The sequence below is a fragment of the Vicugna pacos genome, chromosome 4 (assembly GCF_048564905.1).
Source record: "Vicugna pacos chromosome 4, VicPac4, whole genome shotgun sequence".
In the NCBI taxonomy this organism is placed as follows: domain Eukaryota; kingdom Metazoa; phylum Chordata; class Mammalia; order Artiodactyla; family Camelidae; genus Vicugna; species Vicugna pacos.
In genome coordinates, this window is record NC_132990.1 from 36,122,033 (window position 1) to 36,138,753 (window position 16,721).

Sequence of the window (16,721 nt, forward strand, 5' to 3'; positions counted from 1 at the left end):
GTAATGCTGAAGGTCACTCAGTGTTGGTCATAAGAGCAAAACCTGGAAACAATTGACAGGAAATGGCTAAATAAATTCCTGCACAGTCACATAACAATATAATACAACAGTGGAGTCAGAAAATTAGCTAACCCTAGGAGAGTATATATTATATGCTATTCTTTTTATGAAATTCAAAGACAAACAGAATTAAACAACATATTAAGTACATACATATGTGACAGAACTGAAAAGAGGGAATGATAAATCATCTATAACCTATTCATGATAGTGGCTACTATCTTAGGGAGAAGCAGAAGGTTAGAATAGGAGACAGACACATGACTAGGTGAAACTTATTGGGAATGTTCTTGGGTTACGGGTGAGGTCAAAGGAGTTTATTGTAAAATACATAAATATATATATAAATATAAAGGAGGTCTATTGTCAACTGAAAACAATGCACAAGCTGATAGTTGAGAATTATGTGTTATTCAGTGGCATACTGAGGAGTTAAGCCTTGGAGCAGACACTCAGATAGCTTTGAGGGACTGTTCCAAAGAGGTAAAGAGAAATCAGGATATATAGAAGTTTTTGCAACAAAACCCATATAGTCAGAATATCAAAAGATTACTGTTAATTAAAGAAAACTAGACATCTGAAGTTAATGAACTTAGCACTTTTCTATATATGGGAAGATGCAAGAGTCTGAACTTAATGAAATAATTCCTTTGATATGCACCTTAACTATCTAGGGCCCGTATCCTGTTTTTCTCCATCCTGAATCTCCTCAGGGTGCACAGTTGATGGTGGCTGCAGAGGCTGATGGCTTGATGGCTGTCTGCAACATCCTTTGTGTACTGATTTGGCAGGTGACATTCCTTATCCAGACTATCCAAGGATTATTGATGAGTGTCACAAACCAAAGAATGTAATAAATGAATCAGGGTACCTGAATCCAAATAAAACAAGAGAAAGAAAAATAAATAAAAGTAATGCATGTAAATCGTAAAAATTTGGGTATACGTGTGAAATCTCCAATTTTTAAAGAAAACTTTCCCTGTTTTAGGTAGAAAAATTACAATTAACTTTGTAGTGTTATAGTTTCCCCCTCTTTCTCCTATGAACTAAAAAAAAAATTCTTTAAGTGATACTAAGAAATGTTAGCTGTGAGAGTATAGCTCAAGTGGTAGAGCGCATGCTTAGCATGCATGAGGTCCTGAGTTCAATCCCCAGTACCTCCTCTAAAAAAGTGAAATAAATAAATGAATAAAACCTAATCACCTCCCCCTTAAAAAAAAAAAGAAAAAGAAAAGAAACGTTAAGTTGGTAAAGTCTATTCCCTGTGGGAGCTGTTTAGGCCTGGCTATCCGCTAGAAGTTCCAACCACCCAGGCCTCAGTCCTACCATCAGCCAGCCATTAGCTATTAAGGCTGCAGGCGCAGTGAGGGTGTCAGGGCTGATCCTTAACAACACCGCTCGGCTTTGAGCAGGTTTGGAGAACAAGCCCCGGGGTATGCCCACCTCCCCTGGTTACGTGTCTAAGAGGAGAGGCGGTCCCTCAGCCGGAGCCCAGGTAATCGGGGGCGGGAACGAGAAGCGGCGCCCGTCGCGGCATGATGACGTCAAATACGCGCGGCGTGCTGTGAGTTCGCCGCTGCAGGTCCTCGTCTGGATCCCGGCTTTTGAGTTTAAGCAGAGGTGTGCCGTGCTGTTGGCCGGGATGTTTCAGCCTGTTGGCTCTGCCGAAGAGGAAGAGGAGCAGGCGGAGGAGGATTGTCCTGAATTGGTCCCCATTGAGGCGAAGCAAAGAGAGGAGGAGGAAAATTCTAACCCCGGCGCTAAGATCCCAGTCACAATTATCACCGGGTATTTAGGTAACTAACCATCCCGGTTAGAAAATGCAGTGAACGCTGGTGTCCTGGGATTTGGGGGCTGACGGTGCATCTTCTCCTTAAGCATCGGGGCCTTCTGACCGACAGCAAATGTCTCTGAGGTAGGGGCTGGGTCACTTGCTCCCCGTATGGGTTGCTTTTCATCTCAGGGATTAATTAATGATGCCCAGACCCCTCTGCGTTAGGGTCATATTTATGAAGTGAGATTGAAAATTAGCCTAGCTTTTTTGAAACTAATTGTGGCTTTGCAGTGTGACGCTCGAACCTGCCCATAATTGTCCATATGACCTCTAACAAGTTACCTTATATTTCTGAAGCTTACCTACCTTGCTTGAAATGGAAATAATACTATTGCGAGTACTCTTGTCTCCAACATTTATTTTTGAGGTCTGTTTGTAAAGTACGGTAGGAGAATGAGTAAGAATGAAAATTACTCTGCCTTGCAAGACTGTATTTTTCAAACTGAGGACGTTCAGGACTTCACGGGATTCATGGCTTTAAAAACGTGATAAAATTTACTGAAAGACAGTTTATGCGTTTACACTAGAAATACTTTATTGGAAAAGTTTGACTAGTATCATTTAAAAACTTTACAGTTAAATAGAAGGGCTAGAATAAATACTATATTAAAAGTGTGGGAAAAGTTAAGAAATGAAAATTAAGTGAACCAATTTGGGGAAAGTAATACCATTCCTAAATGCTACTAGAGGCAAATACAAACTTGGTGCACTCGAGAACCTTTTACATAAAAAATAGGAATTAAATTAAAGGGAGTTAAATCCCCCTCCTTTTTTTAATTTTTCTTTGTAGCCTGTTTATTTTCATTTTTACTCAGGGTTAATTTTATAAAGTAGTTTATTTATTTAGAAAGGAGTTTCCCTACTGTTATTCAGAGGCTGCTCTACTGAGAAGTTGAGTAAATTCCTTGTCCAAAATAGTATGGTTCAGACTTGCCCCTCATTCTTCCTCATTCTGCTCACTGCTAGATCAGAAGAGCTTTGAGTTAATGGTCTGAAGCTTAGGAGTGAGAACTAATGCCAGCATCTTTGTTGCTTAATCTAGGGGTTAGTTTCATTGCTTATTCTTGACCATTTTCTCTTTCTTGAAACATTGTTCCCTTGGTTTCCATTACATTTTCATCTACTTCTCTGGCTTCTTTAAAAATTTTTTCCCTCCTCTGTTCGTTCTTCATACCTAGGTGGTTTCTATTTTGATGACCCAACTCAACATGTCCAAAAACTTCATGTTACCATCCCATCAAGTCCTCCTGCTCCTGTGATCTCAAACATCTGGATTATTCTAAAAGCTTCCTAACTAGTCTTGAGTCATGCTGCCCTTTAATATATCCTCTGTATTTTAGCCTTAATGATCTTTATAAATGTCAATCTGTCACACCCTTCAGTGGTTTCTGTTTGGGTTAAAGTTCAAATTCCTTAACATGAATTACAAGTTCCTGTATGGTCTGGCTCTTGACAACCTCTTTAGCCTGTGAAACTGTGGCCTAGCTACATTGAACTACTTTTACTTCCAAAAAGGTGCCAAGTGTTTTGGCCCCAGGAATACTTTTCTTCTTACTGTTAATATTTCTAAGCTTCCTGAAGGTAGAGACGATTTGTCCTTGTCTTGTGCACTTTTCATCAAGGCTCAGAATAAAATCTGGTCCACAGCAGACTTTTGAATGACTGAGTTATGTCTTGAAGTCTTTTGCTTCATAATATGATTAATTGTTAAGCCCTGGTAATTCTACTAGAAGGTCTCTTACGTCCACCCCTTCCTTTCCATTTTCACTGCCACCGCTTAGTGCAGGACTCATGTTCAGGGCATCTGTCTCACACTTGGACCATTTTTAAGAATCTCTTCATTGCCCTGTGTCCTTAAGGTCTGTGCCTTCCATTCTGAACGTCAAACTTTAGTGTTGTTGAGCTTCCCAAAGTACTCTAAACACAAGCCTTCCATCCCTAAAAGCTGTTGTTTTTAAAAAAATTGGACCTTAAAAAGTTGAAGATGTTAATACCTTATTTCAGTAAATCCCTCCTAGTTGCATCTGAGAAATCTTGTAAGATTTCTAAATGGACTTCAGAAGAGGGTACAAGTTTACCTATAAAAGTTCTTACCAGCACTATTTATAATAGCAAAACACTGGAAACAACCCAAATGCCCACCAACAGGAAAACAGATAAATAAGTGACATATACAATTGAACTACACTACTATGTGCAGGCAGTTAGGGTTTCTTTCTTTTCTTCTCCATGAACTTTGGTATGTATGGTTCACAAGACTAGTGTTTTTCTTCTGCTTGAGCTGAATGCATTAGGTTTATATGCCACCTGCTGGATCGAGTTAGTGTAGCTTTATGAATTTTTCTTTCTTAATACTGATAATTATGTCTTTTGTTAACATTTTCTACATACATTCTCCATTATGTGTTTGTGTGTGTAATCAATATTATAGATTGCTTTAAGCATACTAAAAGTAGCCATATAGTCAGTCAGAATTTGTCTCTTTAGTGATAGATGTTGAAATAAAAGATAGATCTTTATATGTAAGGTTTTGGGAAGTAAACCATGTATTTTTGGCTAAGAAGCATTGTCATCAAGTGAAGGATTTAAATATTTTATATTTTATAAACTACATGAGAACTTCATTCCTTAGAAGCCATTACTTCAATGATTCTTTACTAAATAAAAAATTAAGATGCCCTATCTCAATTGTATTGTAAGTTTTGTAGAAGGCATATTATTTTTGTCATATGAGGTCAAAAAAAGCTGTATGATCCCACTTGGAGTATTTATAAAATTTTATGTTAACATAGAGCATTTTTAATAGTTTTCAAAGGGTACTTTAATCTTTTCCTCTAGAATCTTCTATACCTTGTTAAATAATATTTGAATATCATGCAAATTTTAAACAGCATGAAGACTGTCTTTTTGGGCCTTTAAAATTAGTCTTTGAATTTTGTTATTTAAAACATATTTTATAGGTGCTGGGAAGACAACACTTCTGAACTATATTTTGACAGAGCAACATAATAAAAGAGTAGCAGTGATTTTAAACGAATTTGGGGAAGGTAAGTAAAGTTCAGTAAGTGCCGTGCTGCGAGAGTTTATAGGACAGTTAATTCAGCTGGCAGATTGATGTTCCATATAGAAAAATGAAAATGCAAGATATTATAATGTGAATACATTGCTGTGGATAGTTTTGGAAAAATTAGATTCATTTCTGTCAAATTTTGTTTTACACAGATTTGAGATACTAAAATCAGATATTTTCTATAAAATTTAATTTTGTGTAACTTTGGAATTCATGCCAACAGAATGAAATTAGATTTTTACATAAAATAAATAACTCCAGAAGTAAAAATCTAAGCATATAAAAGAAAATCTTTCAGGAACTAGAAGGTGCTTTTGTACTGTCTTTATTGTTTAATTGCAACTCTTGAAAAATATTCGAAATGCTTCAGTTTTTATAAATTTACCTTGTTGAATGTTTATTATTCTGCAAAGCAGTTAAAACTAAAGGTTTAAAAAACATGTGGTCTTCATCCACAAGCAATTTCATTTATCTGTGAAAATACATGCATTTAACATTCCAGTTTTTTATCTTTAGTGTTGAACTGTGTTTAAAAAAAATTATACAGTAGTGTTAGACACAATTCTTTGATTACTTTTATAAATTTTTCTTCTTAAGTGTGAATTTTCATGAAAGGTCACTTTTAGCCAAAAAATGTAATTTCTGTTGGAGTATTTCCTAAAGTCTACCTTTTTTTTCATTTGCAAATTACTAAAGGAGCTAGGGTTATGAACAGGAGGGAAGGCCTGTTAGTTGAGCTTGATTTCTGGTTTCAGTAAACTAAAGAGAGTTTCAGTAAGCTAAAGAGTCCTGTTAGACAAAAAAAATCCTAAGATTTTTTTAATCATAGTCTTTTATTCTAGCTTATTATTAACTGATCTTCTATTGGACATTGATTACATTTATTGTTATTTCTAACTACTTTTTTTCATTCTTTCTGGACGATTTTTACAGTTCTGTCCTTCACAGCATTTGCAGTACTATATTATTACTAATTGTTATATTAATGTTCTCTACAGCCTGAATTCTGTAGCAACCCCTTTCAAAACTCTATCATAATCGCCTAACTGAAATATAAACAAAAAATATATGTGAGTGAAAATTTATTCAGTTTTTTTGTTTTTGGCCATTTGCTTTACCAGACATTTAAAACTCTTTTCCTGGCTTTGGTATGTTTCCTTATTGGAGGAAAAGTGAGATTTTTAAACCATTCTTATTTGATAACAAGCATCTCAGAGCCTCAGATATTCTTTATTCTTTCTCAGGTAAGCATTGCTAGGAAATATATGTGTATTTGACTAAAATTTAATTTTTCAGTGAGCACATTGATACCCTGCCCAAGCAAACTTCCTCAAAATGAACTAAGTTTTTTTTTTTTTACTCATCCTGAGAATACTGAACACTTTGCTTAGTAGAAACAAAAACAGTTTAGAGGAAGAATGAAAAGAAAAAAATAGATAAGACAATTCCTTAAGAGGATGAAAAGCAGGTAAAAACCAGTATGTAAAACATTGGTCTATCTAGAGAGTCAGCCATGGATGAGAAAGAGTGCCTTTAAAATAGCTACTTTATTAGGAAATGGAAACATGCTAGTAAGAGGCCTTAAGAAGAAGTAGATATAATTCATCAGTTTTGTATTTGTCTCTTTAGAGGCTTAAATCCTCTTAAAGAAATAAAAGCTAAAATAATCTATAGTAGTATAGTTTAAAATATTGAGACAGCCTGAATTACATGAAAGAATAAGAGTTATAAAATGTATTTTCTGCATTGAAATTCACTCCATTATTGAGTATCCTCATCTTTGTTTTTGGTTGGCTAGTGGACATAATCTAAAGAGAGCTTCTCGTTGATTGTTCTAGGAAGTGCAGTGGAGAAATCCTTAGCTGTCAGCCAAGGTGGAGAACTCTACGAAGAATGGCTAGAACTTCGAAACGGTTGCCTCTGCTGTTCCGTAAAGTGAGGAGTGTGTTCACTGTGTGCTTGTTGGTTTACTGTAAATGTTGATCGGTTGTATTTCTGGCTTTGACTGTCTTGTGTAATTTAACTGAATCTACATAGTTTGCTTCACTGTATTTTCAAATGCAAGATAGACTTATTAGGATGCATTTTCTGTAAGTGTTTCTTGCTGTCTTGTTTTTCTGTCTGCTCTAATGCTTTGGTCCTTTCATTGAGGTTTTTTTTTTTTTTAATTGTTTTTGATGTCAGGGTTTACTTAATTAATAATCCCATATGTTAAAAATGATTATTCTGAATTTAATGTCATAGGTACTATTTCTAAGAATTTAACCTCTAAAAAGAAAAATAAATGACCATGAAAAAAGAGAAAAACCTCACATTATGTTCCACCAGTTATGGTTGTTTCCAAGGACAGTGTCTATTTAATTCCCCAATATAACAGCTCTTAGAAAAGGAGTGACACAAATATGAGTGAATTAGGAAAATTACCTGTACTGTTGATTTTGTATTTTCTATTGAATTAAGTTTCTTCTACATCATTTACTGTCTTAAGTATCTGAGTCAGATGTATTAACAAGGCTAAAACAGAACAGATTTTATTAAACAACTAAAATTAAGTATGTTCTTGCACTTTTGATATTATTAAGAAAAAAGAAAAATTAAAGCCTGCTACCCTAATTCAGGACAGAACTGAAAGTGACTTAATTGTAGTGTCCCTTTAGCTGTTTTATTAAGCTACTATATAATTCATTAATTTTGTCATTATTTTCTATATTGATTTTTTTTCTTTCATAAAGCTATAAAAATAACAGATTCTGACTTACATTAGTCAGGTAGATTAAAATTCCCTCCACTTTTAATTTTAATAGAATTAAAGTATAACTCTTTATATATTTGATTTCTTTTTACCTGTTAGTATATATGCATCCATCCCCCAGTAAATACTGAATGGACATTTTGTTAGAAGCCTGGGAGTCAGTTAAATTTTCACATGCCTAAAGATATTTTTGCCTCAAGTTGCTGAATATGTTTTAAAATGCTTGTGATGGTTACTTTAAAATATTCAGGCAGTCAACTGTACATTATGTTTTGGTATTCTCCAGGGATAATGGCCTTAGGGCTATTGAGAATTTGATGCAGAAGAAGGGAAAATTTGATTACATATTATTAGAGACCACTGGATTAGCAGATCCTGGTAAGAAATGTTATTATTAATAACCACAATGTAGTTCTTAAAAAATAAATGTAATAGAAGAATATCTAAAATGAGTATTAAAGCTTTAGATTTAAAAAAATTATTTTTTTTGTTTAAAAGAGGAAAAGTTCTGAGTTGTCATGTTTCTTTGGCAGATGAATGATGATCCAAGTACTTGGTACTTTTAGCATGCTAATAGAATTTGAAATTCTATTGATTGATTTATGGTGATTGATATGAACAAAAGTGGTTGAAAATATTAGGGAAATATAACAAAATTTAGGGGAAAAGGAAACATTCTATTTCTAGTATATATTTGATTGATTATACTCTACAGATATCTTATTTATGATTACTTTTTAATTCGGCTCTTTTAGAGGGTCATTTAGAAATATTTAAGGGCTTTTGGACTTTAATCCCAGAAACACTTACTTCCTTTAAATTGATTGTTAACATTTTGTTTTTCTACTACTAAACTTGAAATAATTTTATTTGTAAATGCTGTCATAAGGTACAGCATTAAATCAAGCTTACTGGGCTTTTTGTCTGGTGTGGAATTAATAATGATTATCTGTGAAGTTTTTACCTCTGAATAGAGTTACATCTAAACTTCCCTGTTGAAAGCTATACAAAGTCTGTTTCTAATAATGGGTTTCTCTTTTCCTTCTTACCCAAATAATGTTTAGATAACATTTTTATTCCTAGTTTGCAAAACATTTAGTTTTGTAAGTCTGACCCATACCAGTATTTCTTTTTTTTTTGATTTGGGTCTGTGGCATTGTGCCATAAACTATGTTAAAGTACTATTTGGGAATAATTTGTTGAAAGGATTGTAATTGTTTAAAAGAAATATTGGAGTGTACTGAAGGTTCAGATGCAATCAGTTGTTACTGTATTTTGAAGTATTACATAATAACATAGTCCTTATGTTTTCAGATTAAGATTGAGTTGGGTTCTTTTGGTCCTGCAGCAGGCATGGATTTTTCATACATTTTCATACTTTTTCAGTAGGCCTGACTGATGATAGGTCTTGGACTATTACATTAGTGTTAAATATTAATTTAAGTCTGGTAAGATGTGAAAATACATTGTGTGCCTCTTTTTGAAATAGCAGATGTCAGTTTCTTTCATTGTAGCTTCTTGAGAAAAATTCTTGTAACTTTGAGAGTACATGAATTTAATAAAACACAGTTCAGCTTTTCAGAGGAAGAAAAAGTTAAATAAAATCTCAGAGAAAACTTTTGTACAAACTGTTAGGTATAAACAGGTTAATGTTTCTTTTTTCTTTAGAGCAATAATTTTTATTGTTCGGGTAAAAATGAAACATTCATTGTTAAAATAATTAATACCGAAGGAAATACAAAGAGGAAAGTTAAAGAAAAGTTGCCCTGTATCTCAGGCAGGTATATAAATACGGGCAGGTAAATTTCATTCCAGTGATTTCTCTGTGCCAGGGCTACTTGCTGTGGTCTGTGTAATGACAGTGTCAGCCTCAGCTGGGAGCTTGTGAAAAATACAGATTCTTGGGCCTCACCTCAGATATACTGAATTGGAATCTCTAAGAGTCTGTTTTAATAAGGGCCCCCAGGTGATTCTTAGATGTAAGTTTGGGAAGCCCTGCTCTATGTGCTTCTGAGAGCTGTGTAAATATGCAGAAGTAATTTTATAAAGATGGGATCACATTCTTTGTGCTATTCTTAATAATTATTAATTTAGTTTTACTTGAACCTCAAAGAAGAGAACTTGAAAGATGTGAAGGGATTGCTGAATATCAGATTAATGCTTCACTGCAAAAGATATGAGTTAAAAAAAAAAAAGGAAAAGACTACAAAGAACATAAACAATTAGGGCAAGTTATTTTTTTAAACTACACATTTCAATTGTAAAAGTAGTATCTGTTGACTCTCTGGCATAAAGGATGAGGGAATTAATATACTTCCACCTTCTCCCATCTAGCTTTGGTTGATAGTATCCTTTGATATATTGTTAAGGTTTCTAACATTTACATTCTGTTATACTTTGTTTAGTTCTATCTTTAACTGTTTCAGTGCTCATTACCAGCACTCTGGCTTCTCCATTCCTGAGCTGATCTGTCTCTTGATTGACTGAATTTTTTAGTCAGATAATCTTTTGAAGCTTCCAGTGCTGTATTCCCTGAGATCTTGCATACTTCATTTCTTGCAAATACTTGTCTTTTGTCTTTTATACTTGACGGATTACTTCACTAGGTATAAAATTTCTATGTCACAACTTTTTTCCCTCAGAACCTTGAAAATGTTGCTTCATGGTCTCTTAGTATTTTTGATTGGCTGGATTTTCTTGTCTAGTATTTTCTCTTTTCATTTCATCAAGAAGGATTTGTGAGTGCTGCATTTTTTGAGTTTCAGTGCTGTTGTTTCCTTTAATGTTTGAAAATGTCTGCCTGTGGTTTTCATTCTTGAAAAACAACTTGGCAGGAGGTAATATATTTAGAGAACATTTTCATTAGAACTTTGTGGTCATTTTATTATATTGCAGCAGTGAGTGTTACTGTAGAAAAGTCTGACTTTTTTCTACCTTCTTGAAAGCGACTTGCTTTTTCATCCAAAATGCGTGAAAGATTTTTTCTTTATTTTTAAAGTTCCATAATATAACCAAGATACATCGAGGTGTCATTCATAATCATGTTTTCCTGGATTACAATCTTTAGTCTGTAGGTTTAGTTCTTCATTAGGGACATTTTCCTTTTTTATTATCATGAAGAATTTTTCTGTCAAATTATTGGGTCCTCTCCTTTATGACACCAATTTTTCTTATGTTGAATTTTCTTTGCTCTTGGTATCTGTTATCTTCTAATGTTTTGGTTTATCTTTTGCCTCTGCATTTATTGTAATCATCTCAAATCTTCCTTTTTGATGGTAATTCTGTTTGCACTAATGTTTGTTGATGTTTTAAATGAATTAATTGATTAAATAATGGTATATTGGCCCTAAGTTTATTTCTTTAGTACCACAAACTATCTTCTCATGTTATTCGGCTTTATTTTGCTTTAGAGCTTGCTTTTAATTAAGATTGTGGGTTTTTTTTCCTTATTACAGAGAAGCCCTTAGGAATATTTTTTGGTTTCTTGGATTATGTCTCCTTCCAGAACAGGTCCTTTGCCATTGGTATTATGCTCCATTCATTTGTTCAGTATTTTCTCCCCCCCCTTTTTGCTTGTTTTTATTTCTCCTAAGCTGTAGTACCTGAGCATAGTTTTTCCAGCATGTTTGTGGTTGATGTAGGAGGCTCAGAGAATTTCTACCTACTTAGATGTGGTGTTGATGAATCTTGTAAATACTCTACCCATCTTACATGAATGTGTGTGTCTCTTGAGCCTCAGTTTGAAAGCTGGGTATTGCTGGGAGCAGGGATGGGGAAGCAAAGAGAAAAGGGGTGACTGAGAGAGCCAGATGGGCAATGTGATTTTTAGGCTCTGCTCTCTTAAAATACCAAGTGTTCCCCTCCAGGATTTGCTCAAACTACTCGTGAATAGATTTCCCATTCTTTTTGCAGGGCCATCCTTGAGCTTCAGACCTCTCTTTTCAGTTTGTGCTGAGTCCTAGAAAGTGATCCCCTCCCCCTGAAAATGTGGAGATAGTTAGATAATTTCACCCTTGAAGTTTTCTTGTTGACTTTTCCCTGTATTGCTTATTTCTCCCTCAGTTCTACTTCTCACCATTTGAGAGCTGTGTCAGATAAATGTTAGGATTATGTAAACTATTTCCCTATAACCTCTTGTTGGGATGGGGATAGAATTAAGAACTACATAAGTAACATAGAACTTTCTGTTTTTTATTTTTACTGTCACCCAAAATTTATAGCAGGAGGTTGTACATTTGATTGCTGCTGATAAAATTTGGCTTTCAAAATTTTATTTTGTGTATTTTTATTTTTTGTTTTATTAGGTTTTGAAGAAGGGAGATTCTATAATTTAGCTCAGGATTTCTTAACCTTGGTGCAAACGACATTTTGGGCTGGATAATTGTGTCTTGTGCAGTGTAGGATGTTTAACAGTATCCCTGGCTTCTACCTACTACATGCTAGTAGCATTTCAATTGTTGAGACTGCCGAAAATTTCTCCAAGTGTTGCCAGATATTCCCTGGGGAAAAAAATCACCCTGGGCTTAGAACCACTGACTTCATTCTCTCGTTTTTACTTCTCCTGTTAAACACCTACATCCAAATTTTAAATAATTCTTTCTTGTGTAGCCTAGTAAGTATGATACTAGAAGTACACATCAGATTAGAGTAAAAGCCCTAGTACAGTCTTACAGTTCAGCTCAATCCCAGGCAGATGTTTACTATAGGACTTACAAACTATCTGAATAGAAATAAATGAATTTAAAAAATGAGATATGTCCAATGTTAGGAATTTTACTGAGTGAAAAAGGTTAATACTTTTAAAAAATGACCTATTTTTTTTGACTAATCATATTCATAACAGACTTACTTTTTCTCCTTCATTAATTAAAATCATGTTGTTAGCCAGGTAGGTGAAGAAAATTCTTATTGGCAATTCAGTTGTTTCCTGTTTAGGAGACTGACATTCTCTGGTTCTAAGCTAAATAATTGTCATGGTAAAGTAATTTCCTTGAAAAGGACAGGCATTGATTCAGCCCCTGTTACTCACAAATCCTATTTCAGTCAAATTGGAAAACTATTAAGTTTTTGGGAAAAAATCAATAAGTATCAGGAAGCCATTAGATCTTGTGGCCCTTGCTATATCCTGCATGAGTAATCACTGTAAACAGCTGACAGGTATTTCATTGTTGACACAGAGTGATGCTTGGGGGACCACATCTCGTCAGGGTAGGTAGACAGTTTTAGACATTGGAATGAGTTCAGTTATCCTTGTTTTTAACCTAGTACTCATTCTTTTAGACAGCTCTGTCACTAACTGGACCTGTGATGCTTTGAAAAAATCAAATTCTTTCTTTGCTGTCAGTTTTCTTTTTCTAGTGTTGTGGCATACTAATCAGGATGTGTGGTTTGATAGTAAACCAGTTTCTGTCAAAAGCAAGTTTTAATTTTTTATTTATTATTTCTCTCGACTAAAATTTTTTCCAGATTTTATATCAGTACTAGTAAATAGTGTAAGAATTTATTAATAAGGCCATGGGGTGTATAATTTTACTTTTTGTTCTTTTTCTTCTGTAAAACTTAGAAGTAAACTTAAATTTTTTGGCCAAGTGATTTTGGATTTATCTATGTTTTGTTTTGATGATTATTTGTGACCTGTATGATTATTCAAGGGAGAGAAGATAAAAATAAAACCTATGTGCACACAGCCATTCTGCCCAAATTTTTTGATAAAATTTATTGGTAAATTATGGCATTGGAGAAAGTTTGATGTTGGGTTTGTATATAATTAAAGTTGTTGGGTTTTTTTTTTTTTTGAAAGTAAGAGGGGAAGAAATGGTATAAGTAGTAAATGGTTCTATGACTGTAATTTCCTTAAGAAGGTTGAAAATCCATTTTTAATTCATATATGTGTTTGCCTATTCCATTGGGGCAAATCAAAACATTATAAATAGAATTGTGCTTCTTAGTTTGAAGAAATGTTTTTACTTGCTGAATATTATCATATATATTTTCAGGTGCTGTAGCTTCTATGTTTTGGGTTGATGCTGAATTAGGGGTTGATATTTATCTTGATGGTAAGTTTAGAAATGGAATTTTTTTTATTTTCGAGTAAAGTGTTAAAGTTGTGGTTAAGATCATTTTTTGGTCACATTGTAATTTTAATTCCTTGCATTGATTTTTTTTTTAAAAACTTGTTTAGTTTTATGATAAAGTAAGTCTTTGTTCATACAGATTCTAAAGCCCCAAATAGTGGTAGAACTAGATTGTCAGTCTTACTCTCAACTCCCAATTTAGTGCTCCCAGTAAAGTTTTCCTTTTAAAATACTATGTAGATTTCCTATATTCTCTGTTGTTTAATTTATGTACTTAAGTGTATGTTAGAGCTTTTTATTCTAAGTAACATATATAGCATGAAGTTCATATTTCTGCTTTTATTTTCCCTTGAAGATAAGAATTAAGCAAAGTCCCCCACCCTTTAGTTTCTTTACCTTAACACTTTGGGGAAATTTTATTCATAGACTTCATTTAAGACATATTAGAAACTTTCTGAATTAGGCAAATATGTCCCCTGCAACACTCTCCTCCCCCCGCCCCCCAATTCTTCACCTTTCTTTAAACCCTGTCTTTCATAGACTAAGGAGTGAAATTTAAGAATTACTGAAGGTAGGCCTCATCATTTGACCCTAATATATATGATATGTAGCTGGTTGACTTCCTGAGGCATCACTAAACACATTCTGCTGTTATCCTTTGAAAAAACTATTTAGCATTTAAATTCAGACATTGCCAAACTAAATTGATCATTTGGAAACTTAGGTACATATTATGTAAAACAGTTGTGTGAGGTAGATTTGATTAGAGATATTAGGAATAAGATATTCTAAGATGCCTCAGATTTGTTAAGTAATAATTTGAGAAATGTTTCAATTTTGATTATGTGAAAATAAATTAGAGATAAGCTGTCTTGTGTAATTGATCATGCTCTACTTTATATTATGTAATTTATCTCTCATATTTTGAATTGTAAGCTTTTTAAGGGCCAGAGAAATCTTTTCTTTTTTATTTGTTTATTTAATTTGAAAAATTTGTTTATATTATATCCTGTCTAGTGCCTTGAAATAGCACTAGGCAGTAAGTACATATTTGAAATGCATCTACTTATTAATGGAATTGAATTAAATTGCAGTGTTGGCAAGAGAAAAAACAGTCTTTTATAGAGTGACATTTGTGAACTGACATAGATTAGTTTTGATTTTCATTCTCAAGTATAAAGATGATGAAAAGATTAATTCCTTTTTAGGTATCATAACTGTTGTGGATTCAAAATATGGACTAAAGGTAAGTTGAAAGATTGCTGTGAGTTTTAAGTATTTGTTCAGAGCTGGGTATATGGAGATTGATTATATTATTTTTTCTACATTTGTGTCTATTTGAAATATTCCTTATTTAAAAAACAGTTTTTTTTAAAGTATCCTGAACAATCAATGAAATTTGTGTGTCTTTTAATTATTATTTTGTGTTTTAAGTTAAAAATTTATTTCTGCTACTCTTGTTTAATGCAATAATAATTGGAAGTGTAGTATTTTGTAATAAGAGTAATACAGGGTAAATTTTGGGTATGTGTAACCCTTCATAAGGATTCAGCCCTAATATCAATAAGTTTTTCTGTTTGATTGATGAAATTGAGCTTGATAAAGCATATGAGAGTTAATTTTTCTTTTAAAACTGCTGTAAGACACAAGCTAGAGATAATTGAGTTTAAAAAAATACTCCTTTATCTTATTTTGAAGAAATCAGGATTTATATATAGATTTAGGAAAGAGAGACTCTCCTTTAAAAGACATCTTGCTGTGACTATTTTTGTAACTATCAATGTCCTCAAATGCATTTAAATGAACTTCAATTTATAAAATGTACTTAGTAAGATTTTTAAAAGCATCTTGCTACATAAAGTAATACAATTAGGATGGCAGGCTTGTCAAATGGTTACTAATACCCCTTCTTTGGCCCTTCAGTTCCCTCACGGATAGACCACCCTAATTTAAGTTTTGGAGATAATTCCTTTTTAGATTTTGAAGTCCACATTTGTTAATAGTGTCTTAAGAATCAAAGGAAGACCCCAAATATTACTGTCTTACTGAGAAGCTGAAATCATGATATTTCTAGCAAAATACTTACAGGGAAAGCAAAAAAAAAAAAAAAAAAAAGTCGAATTCTTTATTCTGAGTGTTTTTTATAGGGTATGTTTGAATCCATCTTCTATATAAATTTATTACCAAATTTGGGGTATCTACAGGATAGATAGGATATTTTGTGGTTTTGATAAACTTAAAGTGCCATACAGCAAATCAAACTATGTATTTATGATTATGGGAATAAATTTATATGTAAATTTATATTTGTGGAGAGGAATTAAATAGAATCTATTGTCAATGTGGTAGAGCACCCCCCCACACAAAAAAAAACCAAAGCAACATTCTGAATAATGCAAACACAGTAAGCGTTTAACCCCCTGCCACCTTGATGAAACCTCTTAAATTATTAAATCAATATACCTACACAAAACTGACATTACTGTCAGGATAATGGAAACTTTAGATTTTCTAAGTCAGGTGCCAGATAAATAACTTTTCCTTTATACAAAGAATTTGCCAACTTGTCCAATTCCTCTGGTTGCAAAGCTTGACCTCAGTAGCTGCTTGTGATTCAGAGAATTCTGAGACAGTACAAGTAATGACACTTGGATAATGGGCAGCAATTTAAGGGTGTCATGCTTCACAGAGCCAGCCCATCACAAGTAAAGCTGAGAAATGGTACCCTGTGGCCAGCCAGCCAAATTGAAACTGAAGTGGTAATTGATATCATGGGCTATCACTCTAATGGGATTGTCACCCATTGATCTGAAATATTCATTTTTTAATCATGGGCAAGGAATTGGACAACTTCAAATGACAGATCTCTATTCTCAGGACTTGACACCCAGGCTACTGATATTGTTCTTTTCAGTTCTACAAATGTGACAG

The 16,721-nt window shown here is 33.5% G+C and overlaps 1 protein-coding gene across 2 annotated transcripts in view; it reads left to right on the plus strand.

The window, feature by feature from the left end:
• The first annotated feature begins 1,598 nt into the window (after nt 1-1,598).
• The window catches only part of ZNG1A (Zn regulated GTPase metalloprotein activator 1A), a 38,479-nt gene continuing 23,356 nt past the window's right edge, over nt 1,599-16,721 (plus strand). The window contains exons 1-6 of one of the 2 annotated variants that reach the window (XM_006217180.4): nt 1,599-1,856; nt 4,855-4,941; nt 6,803-6,899; nt 8,003-8,094; nt 13,713-13,772; nt 14,999-15,036. In XM_006217180.4, coding sequence (XP_006217242.1) covers nt 1,703-1,856; nt 4,855-4,941; nt 6,803-6,899; nt 8,003-8,094; nt 13,713-13,772; nt 14,999-15,036 — 528 coding nt within the window. In that variant the 5' untranslated portion in view covers nt 1,599-1,702. Of the gene's footprint in view, nt 1,857-1,900; nt 1,976-4,854; nt 4,942-6,802; nt 6,900-8,002; nt 8,095-13,712; nt 13,773-14,998; nt 15,037-16,721 lie in introns of those variants that run through there. The other variant, XM_015250320.3, reaches the window with a different exon arrangement.